Source organism: Pan troglodytes, chromosome 6, assembly GCF_028858775.2.
Source record: "Pan troglodytes isolate AG18354 chromosome 6, NHGRI_mPanTro3-v2.0_pri, whole genome shotgun sequence".
In the NCBI taxonomy this organism is placed as follows: Eukaryota; Metazoa; Chordata; class Mammalia; order Primates; family Hominidae; genus Pan; species Pan troglodytes.
In genome coordinates this window covers 33781417-33796690 of record NC_072404.2, presented here as the reverse complement: position 1 = coordinate 33796690, position 15274 = coordinate 33781417, and the positions used below count along the sequence as shown (strand labels likewise).

The 15274-nt window shown below is 40.8% G+C and overlaps 1 protein-coding gene and 1 long non-coding RNA gene across 2 annotated transcripts in view; one reads left to right on the top strand and one right to left on the bottom strand.

Annotated features, from left to right (window-relative positions):
• The window catches only part of JAZF1 (JAZF zinc finger 1), a 350631-nt gene that overhangs the window by 184405 nt on the left and 150952 nt on the right, over nt 1-15274 (top strand). The window contains exon 2 of the mRNA XM_001163921.4: nt 4082-4154. Coding sequence (XP_001163921.1) covers nt 4082-4154 — 73 coding nt within the window. The remainder of the gene's footprint in view (nt 1-4081; nt 4155-15274) is intronic.
• Nucleotides 1-15274, bottom strand: part of LOC129144537 (uncharacterized) — a 103994-nt gene that overhangs the window by 67835 nt on the left and 20885 nt on the right. The window lies entirely within an intron of this gene.

The window sequence follows — 15274 nt, the reverse complement described above, 5'->3', positions numbered from 1 at the left end:
TCTTCAGAACCGTGGCAATCCTGATGCTTGATGGCCATTGGTTCCAGTGCTGGAGACAACAAAGCCGATCAACGTGGGCTTCACAGAGACAATAAGGTGGTCTGTGGTGTTTGCCTTTCCTTGGTCACGTTGCAGTTCCAGTTCCTACTGAGAAAGGTCTGAATGCTGTCCTTTCCTTATTTCTGCTATCTGCCTTGCTGTTTCCTTGCCACTTGAGAAGCAATGGGAGCTAGTGCTGTGACCCCCAGCCCTTAGCAACGTAATTGAGTCTGTAAAACCATAAGTTACTAGGACCACAGGAGCTACAGAAAGCTTTCAATTTGTACCTGTGTCTAGTGTTACATAGCCAAGTCCTTACAATAGAGCTGTGCATTCAGAATCTCATCCCCTGAAATAAAGATAGACACATTGCCATCTAATGTCAAGAATGCTATGTTTTAGAAACTTTGAAGTAAGCTAGTGTAGGTGTTTATCACTTGGGTATTTTAAAATATATTTTAATATGTGAATTATTTTATCCTCCAGTCAACCTGAAATCTGTGAGTATGCAAGGGACTGCGCAAGGAGTAGTCTAGGGCGGAAAACTGTCATAATCTCTGTCGGTGCTGTGTTTGGCCCTACCCTGCCCTGCTAAAAAAAAGTTGAAGTTTTGATTTTATCTTCCTGTCACTTCTTAGTGATATGAAAGTGGTCGAATGTTGTTATGTGGCTGTTGACAGCAATGTTATAGAAATGCTTACTCTCTTGCCAAATTGCAAGCTTAAGGAGCCTCATGTGGCTATGAAAAAACCAAGTGCTTTTATTCCATAGACCATTTGCTGAGGTGGATTATATCTCTGGGCAATTGTAGCCAATGTTCTAGTTCCAGATTTTTATCGGCACCATAAATGTGTGCCATGGCCATCTCATTTCATATTATATTCCTTAGTGTAGCGATTTATCATGTTCAAAAAATATCTGAACAATGTGGCATGGTATAAGGAAGTTATTCCTGTTGGATTTAGTAATGTCTAATGAATAGTGTTACTCTTTCCAGTTTGTTCTGATTGTATCCTTTCTGCCCTCATATAATCCTCATGAGGAGTATGTCATTGTGCAGGATGTGGGGATCTGTCCTGCTCTGAAAATCATACTCTCTTTTCTCTCTCCTATCCTGTGGAGAGTTTTTAGCATCAGACAGTTACATTTCTGTCAGGGAGGGAGAAATAGTGAAGGCAGCTATTACACTTTTACTGAATGTGAAGTGCTCAACAGCATAATTAAATCCATAAAATGGTGAGTCATAATCCCCACACACCAGCCAGCCAGGAAGCAAGTGACAGAATCGACATTTATTTGTGACCAGCAGCTGATTTCACTCCTCCGGTAGCACTGGTGCAGGCCTCTCCTGATTTGTGGGCACCAAGTGCCTAATTTCATTTTAAGATTTCAGCGCTTTAATGGATATTCTAAAGGTTGCCCAAGGAAACATTGGTTTGAAAAGGAGATTTGGGGACCTGGTGGATGTCTGTCCAGAAGTTCTGCTGTCTTGTTGGTTACCAGAGTACATTCTAGAAAAAGTAGAATCCTACCTGAGGTGCTTCCAAATGGTTTTGTGTGTGTGTGTGTTTTTTTGTGTGTGTATGATGGAGAGGGTGGTGTTTGGAAGCTTCCAGAAGTCTGTTTCCCACTTAGAATTTGAGGATATGTGAGCCTAAGTCTAGAATAGGTTATGAAAGATGATGAAGCAAATTAAGAAAACAAAACTTTAAAACCTTGCTTTGCAAATAAAGTGCTAAACATTCTTGATTTTTTGTAAATCAAGATTACAAGATGCAGTTTGTGTGATCAGCAGGAGCTGACGCCATTTATTTGAGCAACAAAATTGTAGACATTTATATAAGATACTTCCTTCCCATTTCCCAAAGAGATTCTAGAGCTTGAAGAAGGAAAAGGATAATATAAATGTATCTTTGTACACATACACACGGGAAAAAATAAAAATCAAGGTAGTTTGGAGAGGTAATATTTAGAACATTTTAGAAATTATATAATTTGGGAACAAAGGAAATCTTTAGAAGATGGTTTGTGGGAATATTGTTACGTTGGGGAATGTCAGTTACAGGAATGAAGACAAGCAAATGATTATAAAAATGTTTATGGGCCTCTTTTCCCCTTTATACACAAATTTTAGACTCCTAACGGTGCCCTTTTCTTTCAAAATAATACACCTTATTAAATCATGCACCAGATATCTCTTTGAGTCTCAAAAGCAAAGCCCTTTGATCGTCAGTACCTAAACTTGAGGTGAAACCATTTTGTGAGCACTTGAGAAATTTTCTACATTGCCCTGTTCTTTCTTACCTTCCTCCTTTCTTTTCATTTTCATGATTTTTATCTCTAATTTCTTGTTTCTTACCTCGTTAAGCACCTAGAAAGACCCTGTAGGATTAGCATGTCAGTCACCATTTGCACAAATTGCCCACCCAGCATACCAATGTGCCATTTCTTTGGACAAAACACCTTTCCTTGTTGAACATTGTTCTACTGTCTCCTCCAGCAAGTATCTTCCTGTCAGAAGCATGGATATATGTTGGGATTACAGCAAATTTAAATGAGTGTGAGTAAGAGTTACGTTTGAAAACTGCGTTTCCCTGTGAAGAGTGGTTTTTTTGTTATTTAGAGAACCACTCCTTTTATCCCTAGGCCAGAGATCGAGGAATAGCCTCAGTTGCGTGTGTACCGAGGAAGCGCAGAGCTACTGATCTGTTCTCATTTGCAGTGCCAAAACCTTCAGACCCAACTTGATGGAGCCATTCAGAGAATCTTTGTCTCTTGTTTCAGAATTTGGCTTTCAAGGACCTGCAGTGGCAAAGACCCAGGAGGCAGGATTTCTGAATAGTGTGTCCCTGAAATTCTTGGCATAGAAAAAACAATAAAGTGAACATGAGATTCTTAATTTTAACACCACGAATAAAACTGGTACTACTGTCCAGTTTTAGTCTGGGAGTTAAAAGCATTGTAAATTGATTTTTATGCTGTCATTGTTGCCACCTGTGTTCTCTGCCACTGTATCTGCTTCCCTCCCGCCATCACCTGTTAATGCACTTTGGAGTTAGTGGACATAGCTTACATCTACCATGTGCAGTAAACACTTCCTGTGCAAAGGTGCTGGAAACAACATCTGTCTTTACATCAAAGAAGGGGTTACTGCCAAGTGCACCTGGAAGGTTTCTAATAATGAGATAGTTTTAAGTGAGTTTATAATGAAAAGAAATCTGTGTGAAATCTATGAAACTTTTTCTAAGAAAATTAAAATTGTGTGCTCATTTTCTTCCTTGTATGTCCTTATTACATAAACATTGTTTATACATGTATTTATACAGTCATTTCTCTATGTGAGAAGTTTGAGAATACATTTCTGGCTATGAAAAAAGTACCTTTTTGGTGCTGTGCTGGAGAAGCACCATTATAAAGCGTTGCTATGGTGTTGAATTCTGTCTCTTTGAGGGGAAAAGTCCTCTGGTGAATGTAGTGTTTGTTGACTCTGAACCAGTATGAGAATTTCTGATTGAGAGTCTAGAAAAGTTATAATAAACTCATTATACATTTTAAAAAGAGAAGAACTGCCCTTCAGAATATGAATCCAAATGCAGAAAAGTGTTCCGTGAACAAGAACAATACTCAGTAGGTTTTCAAATTGATGGAGCTTTCCAATGGAAACTAATTTGTTCCAGCATTGAAGTGAGCATAATTAACAGAGACTTTCTTTCTTAGGCCGATGAACCACCAAAAACCATGCCAACATTGTAACTGTAAGCAGTGAAAACCAATATTTATAAGGGGGATTGTGCAAGAGTTTGTGTGACAGATGGACATTTTATCACTGTTGATGTTTGGAATTCCCTTGAAAAGTAATGCAATATCTTGTTATTTATGAATGAATGAACAAATGATTGTGCTTTGCCGACTCAGTTTTCTTTAAAAAGTGGTGTACTAAATTAATCTTTTTCTCTGCTTAGCCTCTGTTACTTTGTGTTAGGTAACCTCATATATTCTGATGCAAAATCTAAAAAAAATCGTAATTGTGTTTTTATTACAGATACAGATCCACGGGTTTTAGAAAAACAAGAATTACAGCAGCCAACCTATGTTGCCCTGAGTTACATAAATAGGTAAGCCATTTTCAGAATTTATTATAACAACCTTACATCTGCTGCTTATTGACTTTTTAAACACATCTTTTTTAACAGAGTGGAAAAATGTTTTCAGTCTTAAAATATTTGCATGAAACTATTTAAAAGCAACCTGTATATGGAATGCTTTTGTTTCTTTGTTAGGGAGAAGTCGAATTGTAATGCTCTGTGCATATGCTGCAAACATGACTGATTTATAAGCTCATTTTGGAAGTACTTTATATGCAGAGTTAGAATATGCTCTTTTGACTTCATAGGGCAGTTTGGGAGATTAATGGATTTATGTTCGAGTGAACCTTTTAAATCCTGAGGTGAAGAAGTACTTTATGAATTCAAAACATTGTTGTAATATCAGAATATAATAAATTGAAATAATTTAATATCAGAAAGTTATTTAGTAGCAGCTCATCTTTTAGTAAAAACATTCTCAACAACTGACCCCAACTGTAGAGTAACTTGAGTTTTTACTTAAACTGAACATGTGAGCCCAACTTCAGAGCACCATTTCAAACTTGATATATCAGGTCTAAAAGAGGACTTAGTGTTTCAGCCAACTCAAATAATTAAGGAGACAGTAATATTTGGAGAGAAACTGAAATCAACTTAGGTTAAGAAAACACACAGTCCCAAAGCAAAGAAGACAAAGTAAAAGCAAAACTAGTTTTTAATGAGAATGAGAAACTCTCTGCTCATAATTCAGGGAATGAATTTCTATTGATAGGTCTTTTTATAGAAGGTGAGGAGTGTTTTTAGTCTCTTGGTACCAGAGTTGAGGTTCAGGGTCTGAAGTGGAAAGCTGGGAATGAATTATCTGTACTGTTTCATTTGAGTGCCTTTTTAGAAAACTTAATTGATTCTTGCCCAGATAGTGCTGTGAATTAGAGACACCTGTTGTTCAGTTTCAGGTTCTTCTATGAAACATGTTTTTAAAAGGATTTATTGACATAAACATCTATTTCCATACCTCCCTTGGATTTCTTGCTTATCAGCCCTCCCAAGAAGTGAGATGGAATATCTCCAGTTTTTCATTACCAATAATATTTGACATGTGTTAAATAGAACACCTTCAAAATTACATCAAATGAAAATAAAGACATACACTTTTCTGGGTTTCTTACAGAGCCAGTATTGTTTTCTGTAATTAGCAAGGGTTTTGAAATTCTTTAATTATATATTGAAGTTATATGAATTAATATAACTAATAATATTGGCCTACTAATATTGGAGAATAGGATGAACAGGCATATAGATTAATTATGGTATTGAATAGGACTTCTAATAGTGTGGCTGTCACTTTGGGTAAAATATGTCACCTATGTATATACAAATTTGTGTAATACTAAGCCATATTCTAATAAGAATCTATGAAATTTTCACCTTCATTATTTGTATTTATATTGTCAGCCATGTTGGACAGCAGGTACCTACTAATTATATAGGAGTTCTTTTTTTTTTTATACTTTAAGTTCTAGGGTACATGTGCACAACGTGCAGGTTTGCTACATATGTATACATGTGCCATGTTGGTGTGCTGCACCCGTTAACTGGTCATTTACATTAGGTATATCTCCTAATGCTATCCCTCCCACCTCCCTCCACCTCGTGACAGGCCCTGATGTGTGATGTTCCCCACCCTGTGTCCAAGTGTTCTCATTGTTCAATTCCCACCTATGAGTGAGAACATGCGGTGTTTGGTTTTCTGTCCTTGCAATAGTTTGCTCAGAATGATGGTTTCCAGCTTCATCCATGTCTCTACAAAGGACATGAACTCATCATTTTTTATGGCTGCATAGTATTCCATGGTGTATATGTGCCACATTTTCTTAATCCAGTCTATCACTGATGGACATTTGGGTTGGTTCCAAGTCTTTGCTATTGTGAATAGTGCCACAATAAACATACATGTGCATGTGTCTTTATAGCAGCATGATTTATAAACCTTTGGGTATATGCCCAGTAATAGGATGGCTGGGTGAAATGGTATTTCTAGTTCTAGATCCTTGAGGAATCGCCACACTGTCTTCCACAATGGTTGAACTAGTTTACAGTCCCACCAACAGTGTAAAAGTGTTCCTATTTCTCCAAATCCTCTCCAGCACCTGTTGTTTCCTGACTTTTTGATGATTGCCATTCTAACTGGTGTGAGATGGTACCTCATTGTGGTTTTGATTTGCATTTCTCTGATGGCCAGTGATGATGAGCATTTTTTCATGTGTCTGTTGGCTGCATAAATGTCTTCTTTTGAGAAGCGTCTGTTCATACCCTTCGCCCACTTTTTGATAGGGTTGTTTGATTTTTTTCTTGTAAATTTGTTTAAGTTCTTTGTAGATTCTGGATATTAGCCCTTTGTCAGATGGGTAGATTGTAAAAATTTTCTCCCATTCTGTAGGTTGCCTGTTCACTCTGATGGTAGTTTCTTTTGTTGTGCAGAAGCTCTTTAGTTTAATTAGATCCCATTTTTGACTTTTGTTGCCATTGCTTTTGGTGTTTTAGTCATGAAGTCCTTGTCCATGCCTATGGCCTGAATGCTATTGCCCAGGTTTCTTTCTAGGGTTTTTATGGTTTTAGGTCTAACATTTAAGTCTTTAATCCATCTTGAATTAATTTTTGTATAAGGTATAAGGAAGGAATCCAATTTCAGCTTTCTACATATGGCTAGCCAGTTTTCCCAGCACCATTTATTAAATAGGGAATCCTTTCCCCATTTCTTGTATTTGTCAGGTTTGTCAAAGATCAGATGGTTGTAGATGTGTGGTATTATTTCTGAGGGCTCTGTTCTGTTCCATTGGTCTATATCTCTGTTTTGGTACCAGTACCATGCTGTTTTGGTTACTGTAGCCTTGTAGTATAGTTTGAAGTCAGGAAGCATGATACCTCCAGCTTTGTTGTTTTGGCTTAGGATTGACTTGGCAATGCAGGCTCTTTTTTGGTTCCATATGACCTTTTTTTTTTTTTTTTTTTTTTACAGAGATTCTTTTTAATTTAAAAAATTTACAACATAAAAGAATTATATTACAATCCCATCATACAACTACTGACATTTTTCTATTGTTCTTTCCACACTTGAAACACGTGTGTTCCATGTATTTTTATAAAGTTGTAAAAATAGTATGTATGCAATTTTACATTCTACCAGAAATAAAACAGTATAATGAAAATAACAATAGATTCAAACAATGATATGCTATTTTTTTACCTATGACATTGGCAAGGTCTTTTAAAAAATCACAATAACCGATGTTGGAGAGATCATGGGGAAATAGCCACTCAAATGTTACTCATGAGAGTGTACATATGTGTAACTTCACTTGGAGGGCAATTTGGTGATACATTTAAAAGTTTTGGCCAGGTTTGGTGGTGTACACCTGTATCCCCAGCTACACGGGGAGGCTAAAGCGGGAGCATGGTTTGAGCCCAGGAGTTTGAGGCTGCAGTGAGCTACGATCGCACCACTGCACTTCAGCCTGGGTAATGGGGGGAGACACTGTCTCAAAAAAAAAAAAAAAAAAAAAAAAAAAATTTACAATTTAACCTAAGGGGGAAAATGTAGAGATGTGGGTACAGATTTGTATAAAGGCTGGTTGTCAAAGCCTTACTTATGCTAAAAAATAGACCTAACCTAAATATCCAACAGGGACTGTTTAAATGAATTATGATTCAACCATCCACAGAGATTAGAATCCTGCTCTTTTTTGTTTTTTGTTTTCAGTATGTATTGATCATTCTTGGGTGTTTCTCTGAGAGGGGGATTTGGCAGGGTCATAGGACAATAGTGGAGGGAAGGTCAGCAGATAAACATGTGAACAAGGGTCTCTGGTTTTCCTAGGCAGAGGACCCTGCAGCCTTCTGCAGTGTTTGTGTCCCTGGGTACTTGAGATTAGGGAGTGGTGATGACTCTTAACGAGCATGCTGCCTTCAAGCCTCTGTTTAACAAAGCACATCTTGCACCGCCCTTAATCCATTTAACCCTGAGTTGACACAGCACATGTTTCAGAGAGCATGGGGTTGGGGGTAAGGTTATAGATTAACAGCATCCCAAGGCAGAAGAATTTTTCTTAGTATAGAACAAAATGGAGTCTCCTATGTCTACTTCTTTCTACACAGACACAGTAACAATCTGATCTCTCTTTCTTTTCCCATTTCCCCCTTTTCTATTTGACAAAACTGCCATCGTCATCATGGCCCATTCTCAATGAGCTGTTGGGTACACCTCCCAGACGGGGTGGCGGCCGGGCAGAGGGGCTCCTCACTTCCCAGATGGGGCGGCCAGGCAGAGGCGCCCCCAACCTCCCGAACGGGGTGGCTGGCCAGGTGGGGGCTGCCCCCCACCTCCCTCCTGGACGGGGCAGCTGGCCGGGCGGGGGCTGACCCCCACCTCCCTCCCGGATGGGGCGGCTGGCCAGGCGGGGGCTGCCCCCAACCTCCTGGACGGGGCGGCTGCCAGGCAGAGATGCTCCTCACTTCCCAGACGGGGCAGCTGCTGGGCAGAGGGGCTCCTCACTTCCCAGACGGGGTGGCTGCCGGGCGGAGGGGCTCCTCACTTCTCAGATGGGGCAGCCGGGCAGAGACGCTCCTCACCTCCCAGATGGGGTGGCGGTCGGGCAGAGACACTCCTCAGATCCCAGACGGGGTCACGGCCGGGCAGAGGCGCTCCTCACATCCCAGACGGGGTGTCGGGGCAGAGGCGCTCCCCACATCTCAGACGATGGGCGGCCGGGCAGAGATGCTCCTCACTTCCTAGACGGGATGGCAGCCGGGAAGAGGCGCTCCTCACTTTCCAGACTGGGCGGCCAGGCAGAGAGGCTCCTCACATCCCAGACGATGGGTGGCCAGGCAGAGACACCCCTCACTTCCCAGATGGGGTGACGGCCGGGCAGAGGCTGCAATCTCGGCACTTTGGGAGGCCAAGGCAGGCGGCTGGGAGGTGGAGGTTGTAGCGAGCCGAGATCACGCCACTGCACTCCAGCCTGGGCACCATTGAGCACTGAGTGAGCGAGACTCCGTCTGCAATCCTGGCACCTCGGGAGGCCCAGGTGGGCAGATCACTCACAGTCAGGAGCTGGAGACCAGCCCGGCCAACACGGTGAAACCCCATCTCCACCAAAAAATACAAAAACCAGTCAGGCATGGCGGCGCGCGCCTGCAATCCCAGGCACTGGGCAGGCTGAGGCAGGAGAATCAGGCAGGGAGGTTGCAGTGAGCCGAGATGGCGGCAGTACAGTCCAGCCTCAACTCGGCATCAGAGGGAGACCGTGGAAAGTGGGAGATGGAGAGGGAGGGGGAGGGGGAGGGGAGGGGGAGGGAGAGCCCATATGAACTTTAAAGTAGTTTTTTCCAATTCTGTGAAGAAAGTCATTGGTAGCTTGATGAGGATGGCATTGAATCTATAAATTACCTTGGGCAGTATGGCCATTTTCACAATATTGATTCTTCCTATCCATGAGCATGGAATGTTCTTCCATTTGTTTGTGTCCTCTTTTATTTCATTGAGCAGTGGTTTGTAGTTCTCCTTGAAGAGGTCCTTCACATCCCTTGTAAGTTGTATTCCTAGGTATTTTATTCTCTTTGAAGCAATTGTGAATGGGAGTTCACTCATGATTTGGCTCTCTGTCTGTCTGTTATTGGTGTATAGGAATGCTTGTGATTTTTGCACATTGATTTTGTATCCTGAGACTTTGCTGAAGTTGCTTATCAGCTTAAGGAGATTTTGGGCTGAGACGATGGGGTTTTTTAAATATACAATCATGTCATCTGCAAACAGGGACAATTTGACATCCTTCTTTCCTAATTGAGTACCCTTTATTTCTTTCTCTTGCCTGATTGCCCTGGCCAGAACTTCCAACACTATGTTGAATAGGAGTGGTGAGAGAGAGCATCCCTGTCTTGTGCCAGTTTTCAAAGGGAATGCTTCCAGTTTTTGCCCATTCAGTATGATATTGGCTGTGGGTTTGTCATAAATAGCTCTTATTATTTTGAGATATGTCAGATATGTCCCATCAATACCTAGTTTATTGAGAGTTTTTAGCATAAAGGGCTGTTGAATTTTGTCAAAGGCCTTTTCTGCATCTATTGAGATAATCATGTGGTTTTTGTCTTTGGTTCTGTTTATATGCTGGATTACGTTTATTGATTTGCATATGTTGAACCAGCCTTGCATCCCAGGGATGAAGCCCACTTGATGGTGGTGGATAAGCTTTTTGATGTGCTGCTGGATTTGGTTTGCCAGTATTTTATTGAGGATTTTTGCATCGATGTTCATCAGGGATATTGGTCTAAAATTCTCTTTTTTTGTTGTGTCTCTGCCAGGCTTTGATATCAGGATGATGCTGGCCTCATAAAATGAATTAGGGAGGATTCCCTCTTTTTCTATTGATTAGAATAGTTTCAGAAGGAATGGTACCAGCTCCTCTTTGTACCTCTGGTAGAATTCAGCTGTGAATCTGTCTGGTCCTGGAGATTTTTTGGTTGGTAGACTATTAATTATTGCCTCAATTTCAGAACCTGCTATTGGTCTATTCACAGATTCAACTTCTTCCTGGTTTAGTCTTGGGAGGGTGTATATGTCCAGGAATTTATCCATTTCTTCTAGGTTTTCTAGTTTATTTGCGTAGAGGTGTTTATAGTATTCTCTGATGGTAGTTTGTATTTCTGTGGGATCGGTTGTGATATTCCCTTTATCATTTTTTATTGCATCTATTTGATTCTTCTCTCTTTTCTTCTTTATTAGTCTTGCTAACAGTCTATCAATTTTGTTGATCTTTTCAAAAAACCAGCTCCTGGATTCATTGATTTTTTTGAAGGGTTTTTGTGTCTCTATCTTCTTCAGTTCTGCTCTGATCTTAGTTATTTCTTGTTTTCTGCTAGCTTTTGAATGTGTTTGCTCTTGCTTCTCTAGTTCTTTTGATTGTGATGTTAGGATGTCAATTTTAGATCTTTCCTGCTTTCTCTTGTGGGCATTTAGTGCTATAAATTTCCCTCTAAACACTGCTTTAAATGTATCCCAGAGATTCTGGTATGTTGTGTCTTTGTTCTCATTGGTTTCAAAGAACATCTTTATTTCTGCCTTCATTTTGTTGTGTACCCAGTGGTCATTTAGGAGCAGAGTGTTCAGTTTCCATGTAGTTGAGTGGTTTTGAGTGAGTTTCTTAATGCTGAGTTCTAGTTTGATTGCACTGTGGTCTGAGAGACAGTTTGTTATAATTTCTGTTCTTTTACGTTTGCTGAGGATTGCTTTACTTCCAACTATGTGGTCAATTTTGGAATAAGTGCGATGTGATGCTGAGAAGAATGTATATTCTGCTGATTTGGGGTGGAGAGTTCTGTAGATGTCTATTAGGTCCACTTGGTGCAGAGCTGAGTTCAATTCCTGGATATCCTTGTTAACTTTCTGTATAGTTGATCTGTCTAATGTTGACAGTGGGGTGTTAAAGTCTCCCATTATTATTGTGTGGGAGTCTAAGTCTCTTTGTAGGTCTCTAAGGACTTGCTTTATGAATCTGGTGATCCTGTATTGGGTGCATATATATTTAGGATAGTTAGCTCTTCTTGTTGAATTGATCCCTTTACCATTATGTAATGGCCTTCTTTGTCTCTTTTGATCTTTGTTGGTTTAAAGTCTATTTTTATCAGAGACTAGGATTGCAACCCCTGCTTTTTTTTTTTTTTTCTTTTCCATTTGCTTGGTAGATCTTCTCCATCCCTTTATTTTGAGCCTATGTGTGTCTCTGCACGTGAGATGGGTCTCCTGAATACAACACACTGATGGGTCTTGACTTTTAATCCAATTTACCAGTCTGTGTCTTTTAATTGGAGCATTTAGCCCATTTACATTTAAGGTTAATTCTGTTATGTGTGAATTTGATCCTGTCGTTATGATGTTAGCTGGTTATTTTGCTTGTTAGTTGATGCAGTTTCTTCCTGGCCTTGATGGTCTTTACAATTTGGCATGTTTTTGCAGTGGCTGGTACCGGTTGTTCCTTTCCATGTTTAGTGCTTCCTTCAGGAGCTCTTGTAAGGCAGGCCTGGTGGTGACAAAATCTCTCAGCATTTGCTTGTCTGTAAAGGATTTTATTTCTCCTTCACTTATGAAGCTTACTTTGGCTGGCTATGAAATTCTGGGTTGAAAATCCTTTTCTTTAAGAATGTTAAATATTGGCCCCCACTCTCTTCTGGCTTGCAGAGTTTCTGCTGAGAGATCAGCTGTTAGTCTGATGGGCTTCCCATTGTGGGTAACCCGACCTTTCTCTCTGGCTGCCCTTACTATTTTTTCCTTTATTTCAACTTTTGTGAATCTGACAATTATGTGTCTTGGAGTTGCTTTTCTCGAGGAGTATCTTTGTGGCATTCTCTGTATTTCCTGAATTTGAATGTTGGCCTGCCTTGGTAGTTTGGGGAAGTTCTCCTGGATAATATCCTGCAGAGTATTTTCCAATTTGGTTCTATTCTCCCCGTCACTTTCAGGTACACCAATCAGACGTAGATTTGGTCTTTTCACATAGTCCCATATTTTTTGGAGGCTTTGGTTCGTTTCTTTTTACTCTTTTTTCTCTAAACTTCCCTTCTCGCTTCATTTCATTCATTTGATCTTCAATCACTGATACCCTTTCTTCCAGTTGATCGAATCAGCTACTGAAGCTTATGCATTCATCACGTAGTTCTCGTGCCATGGTTTTCAGCTCCATCAGGTCATTTAAGGCTTTCTCTACACTATTTATTCTAGTTAGCCATTGGTCTAATCTTTTTTCAAGGGTTTTAGCTTCTTTGCAATGGGTTCGAACATCCTCCTTTAGCTCGGAGAAGTTTGTTATTACCGATCATCTGAAGCCTTCTTCTCTCAACTCATCAAAGTCATTCTCCATCCAGCTTTGTTCCATTGCTGGCAAGGAGCTGCGTTCCTTTGAAGGAGAAGAGGAGCTCTGATTTTTAGAATTTTCAGTTTCTGCTCTGGTTTCTCCCCGTCTTTGTGGTTTTATCTATCTTTGGTCTTTGACGATGGTGACGTACAGATGGGGTTTTGGTGTGGATGTCCTTTCTGTTTGTTAGTTTTCCTTCTAACAGTCAGGACCCTCAGCTGCAGGTCTGTTGGAGTTTGCTGGAGGTCCACTCCAGACCCTGTTTGCCTAGGTATCACCAGCGGAGGCTGCAGAACAGCAAATATTGCAGGACGGCAGATGTTGCTGCCGATCCTTCCTCTGGAAGCTTCGTCTCAGAGGTGTATGAGGTGTCACTTGGCCCCTACTGGGAGGTGTCTCCCAGTTAGGATACTCGGGGGTCAGGGACCCATTTGAGGAGGGAGTCTGTCCATTCTCAGATCTTAAACTCCATGCTGGGAGAACCACTACTCTCTTCAAAGCTATCAAACAGGGACGTTTAAGTCTGCAGAAGTTTTTGCTGCCTTTTATTCAGCTATGCCCTGTCCCCAGAGTTGGAGTCTACAGAGGCAGGTGGGCCTCCTTGAGCTGTGGTGGCCTCCACCGAGTTCGAGCTTCCTAGCCATTTTGTTTACCTACTCAAGCCTCAGCAGTGGTGGACGCCCCTCCCCCAGCCTCGCTGCTGCCTTGCTGTTCGATCTCAGACGGCTGTGCTAGCAGTGAGTGAGGCTCCATGGACGTGGGACCCTCTGAGCCATGCGCGGGATATAATCTCCTGGTGTGCTGTGTTGCTAAGGCTGTTGGAAAAGTGCAGTATTAGGATGGGAGTGTCCTGATTTTCCAGGTACCATCTGTCATGGCTTCCCTTTGCTAGGAAAGGGAATTCCCCAACCCCTTGCGCTTCCCGGGTGTGGTGATGCCCCGCCCTGCTCCATGGGCTGCACCCACTGTCTGGCAAGCCCCAGTAAGATGAACCCAGTACCTCAGTTGGAAATGCAGAAACCACCCATGTTCTGCATCGCTCACACTGGGAGCTGCAGACTGGAGCAGTTCCTATTCGGCCATCTTGGAACCTCCTCTATATAGGAGTTATACTCACTAAAGTAACAAATATTTTGCCAAGCATGGTTTGGGACTACAAAAGAAGTCAAAGAATAGGGATGGGGCCACATACAAAAACCACCAGAGAACTTGAATCAAGTGCAGTGGTTTGGCATAAACTGTCAGTAGGATGGGCTGGAATTCTAGAGTCAGGGCATGATCAGTGGGTGTGAAATTTCTTGGATAAGTCATCTCGGAGAAAGTGAGTAATTTTTAAAATAACATTTTATTACAGCCGTCTATAGGCATTATAGAAAATTAGAAAATATAGTCTGACAAAAATGTAAAAACAAATTAAAACATCACATTCCCACCACCCAGGTATCACTGCTACTAAAACTTTAACTCATATTTTTCAGATCATTTTATAAAAATACATATATAATTTTTTAATCGAGAGCTGTACATACTACTTCATAATCTACTCTTTAGTCATTCATCTCTACTTTTCCATTTCGCTAAATTTAAATCTTATCTAATACCCAGATTTCTAATCTAATATCAGATTTCTCCAGGTGGTCTAAACATGTTCTTTATAGCTGGTCGGTCTAGTCTAGCATCCCAATTCAGGGAATCACAGTCCCTTTTATTGACAATAACTTGTTGAAGAGATAGGCTTGTTGTCCCACAGAATGTTTCTACCTTCTGGATTTTCTCTTGGTTGTTTCCTCTAGATGTCATTTGATGAGTTCCTCTGTCTTCTGTATTTACTGTAAATTAGAAGTTAGATCTGGAGAAGATGGGTCTTGAACTGGGCACCTCATTATAATTACAAACCTGAGAAAATATGGAATTTGACAGATCAAATCCTAGCTGGGAGAGAAGTAGACATGTATAATGGATCAGTAAGTTTACCAATGATTTTTAAGTGAAGAGAAAGATTGAGTGGAAGGTTGCCTAAGTTACTAATACCTCCACTCATACAGGATTTCTAGTGCCACTTTCAGAGGATAAAGTTACCACACAGTAGGTACTTTGAATATGTATTTGTAGGAACATAGTAAATGAAAGAGAGGGCCAAGCAACAGACAACTACTAGCCTGGCCATAGTGGAAAGATAACTAAAAGGAGTCTTGGGGACCTTTGGTAAGAGAAAGGAAGCATGCAGTATCAAAATTCAGATGAAGC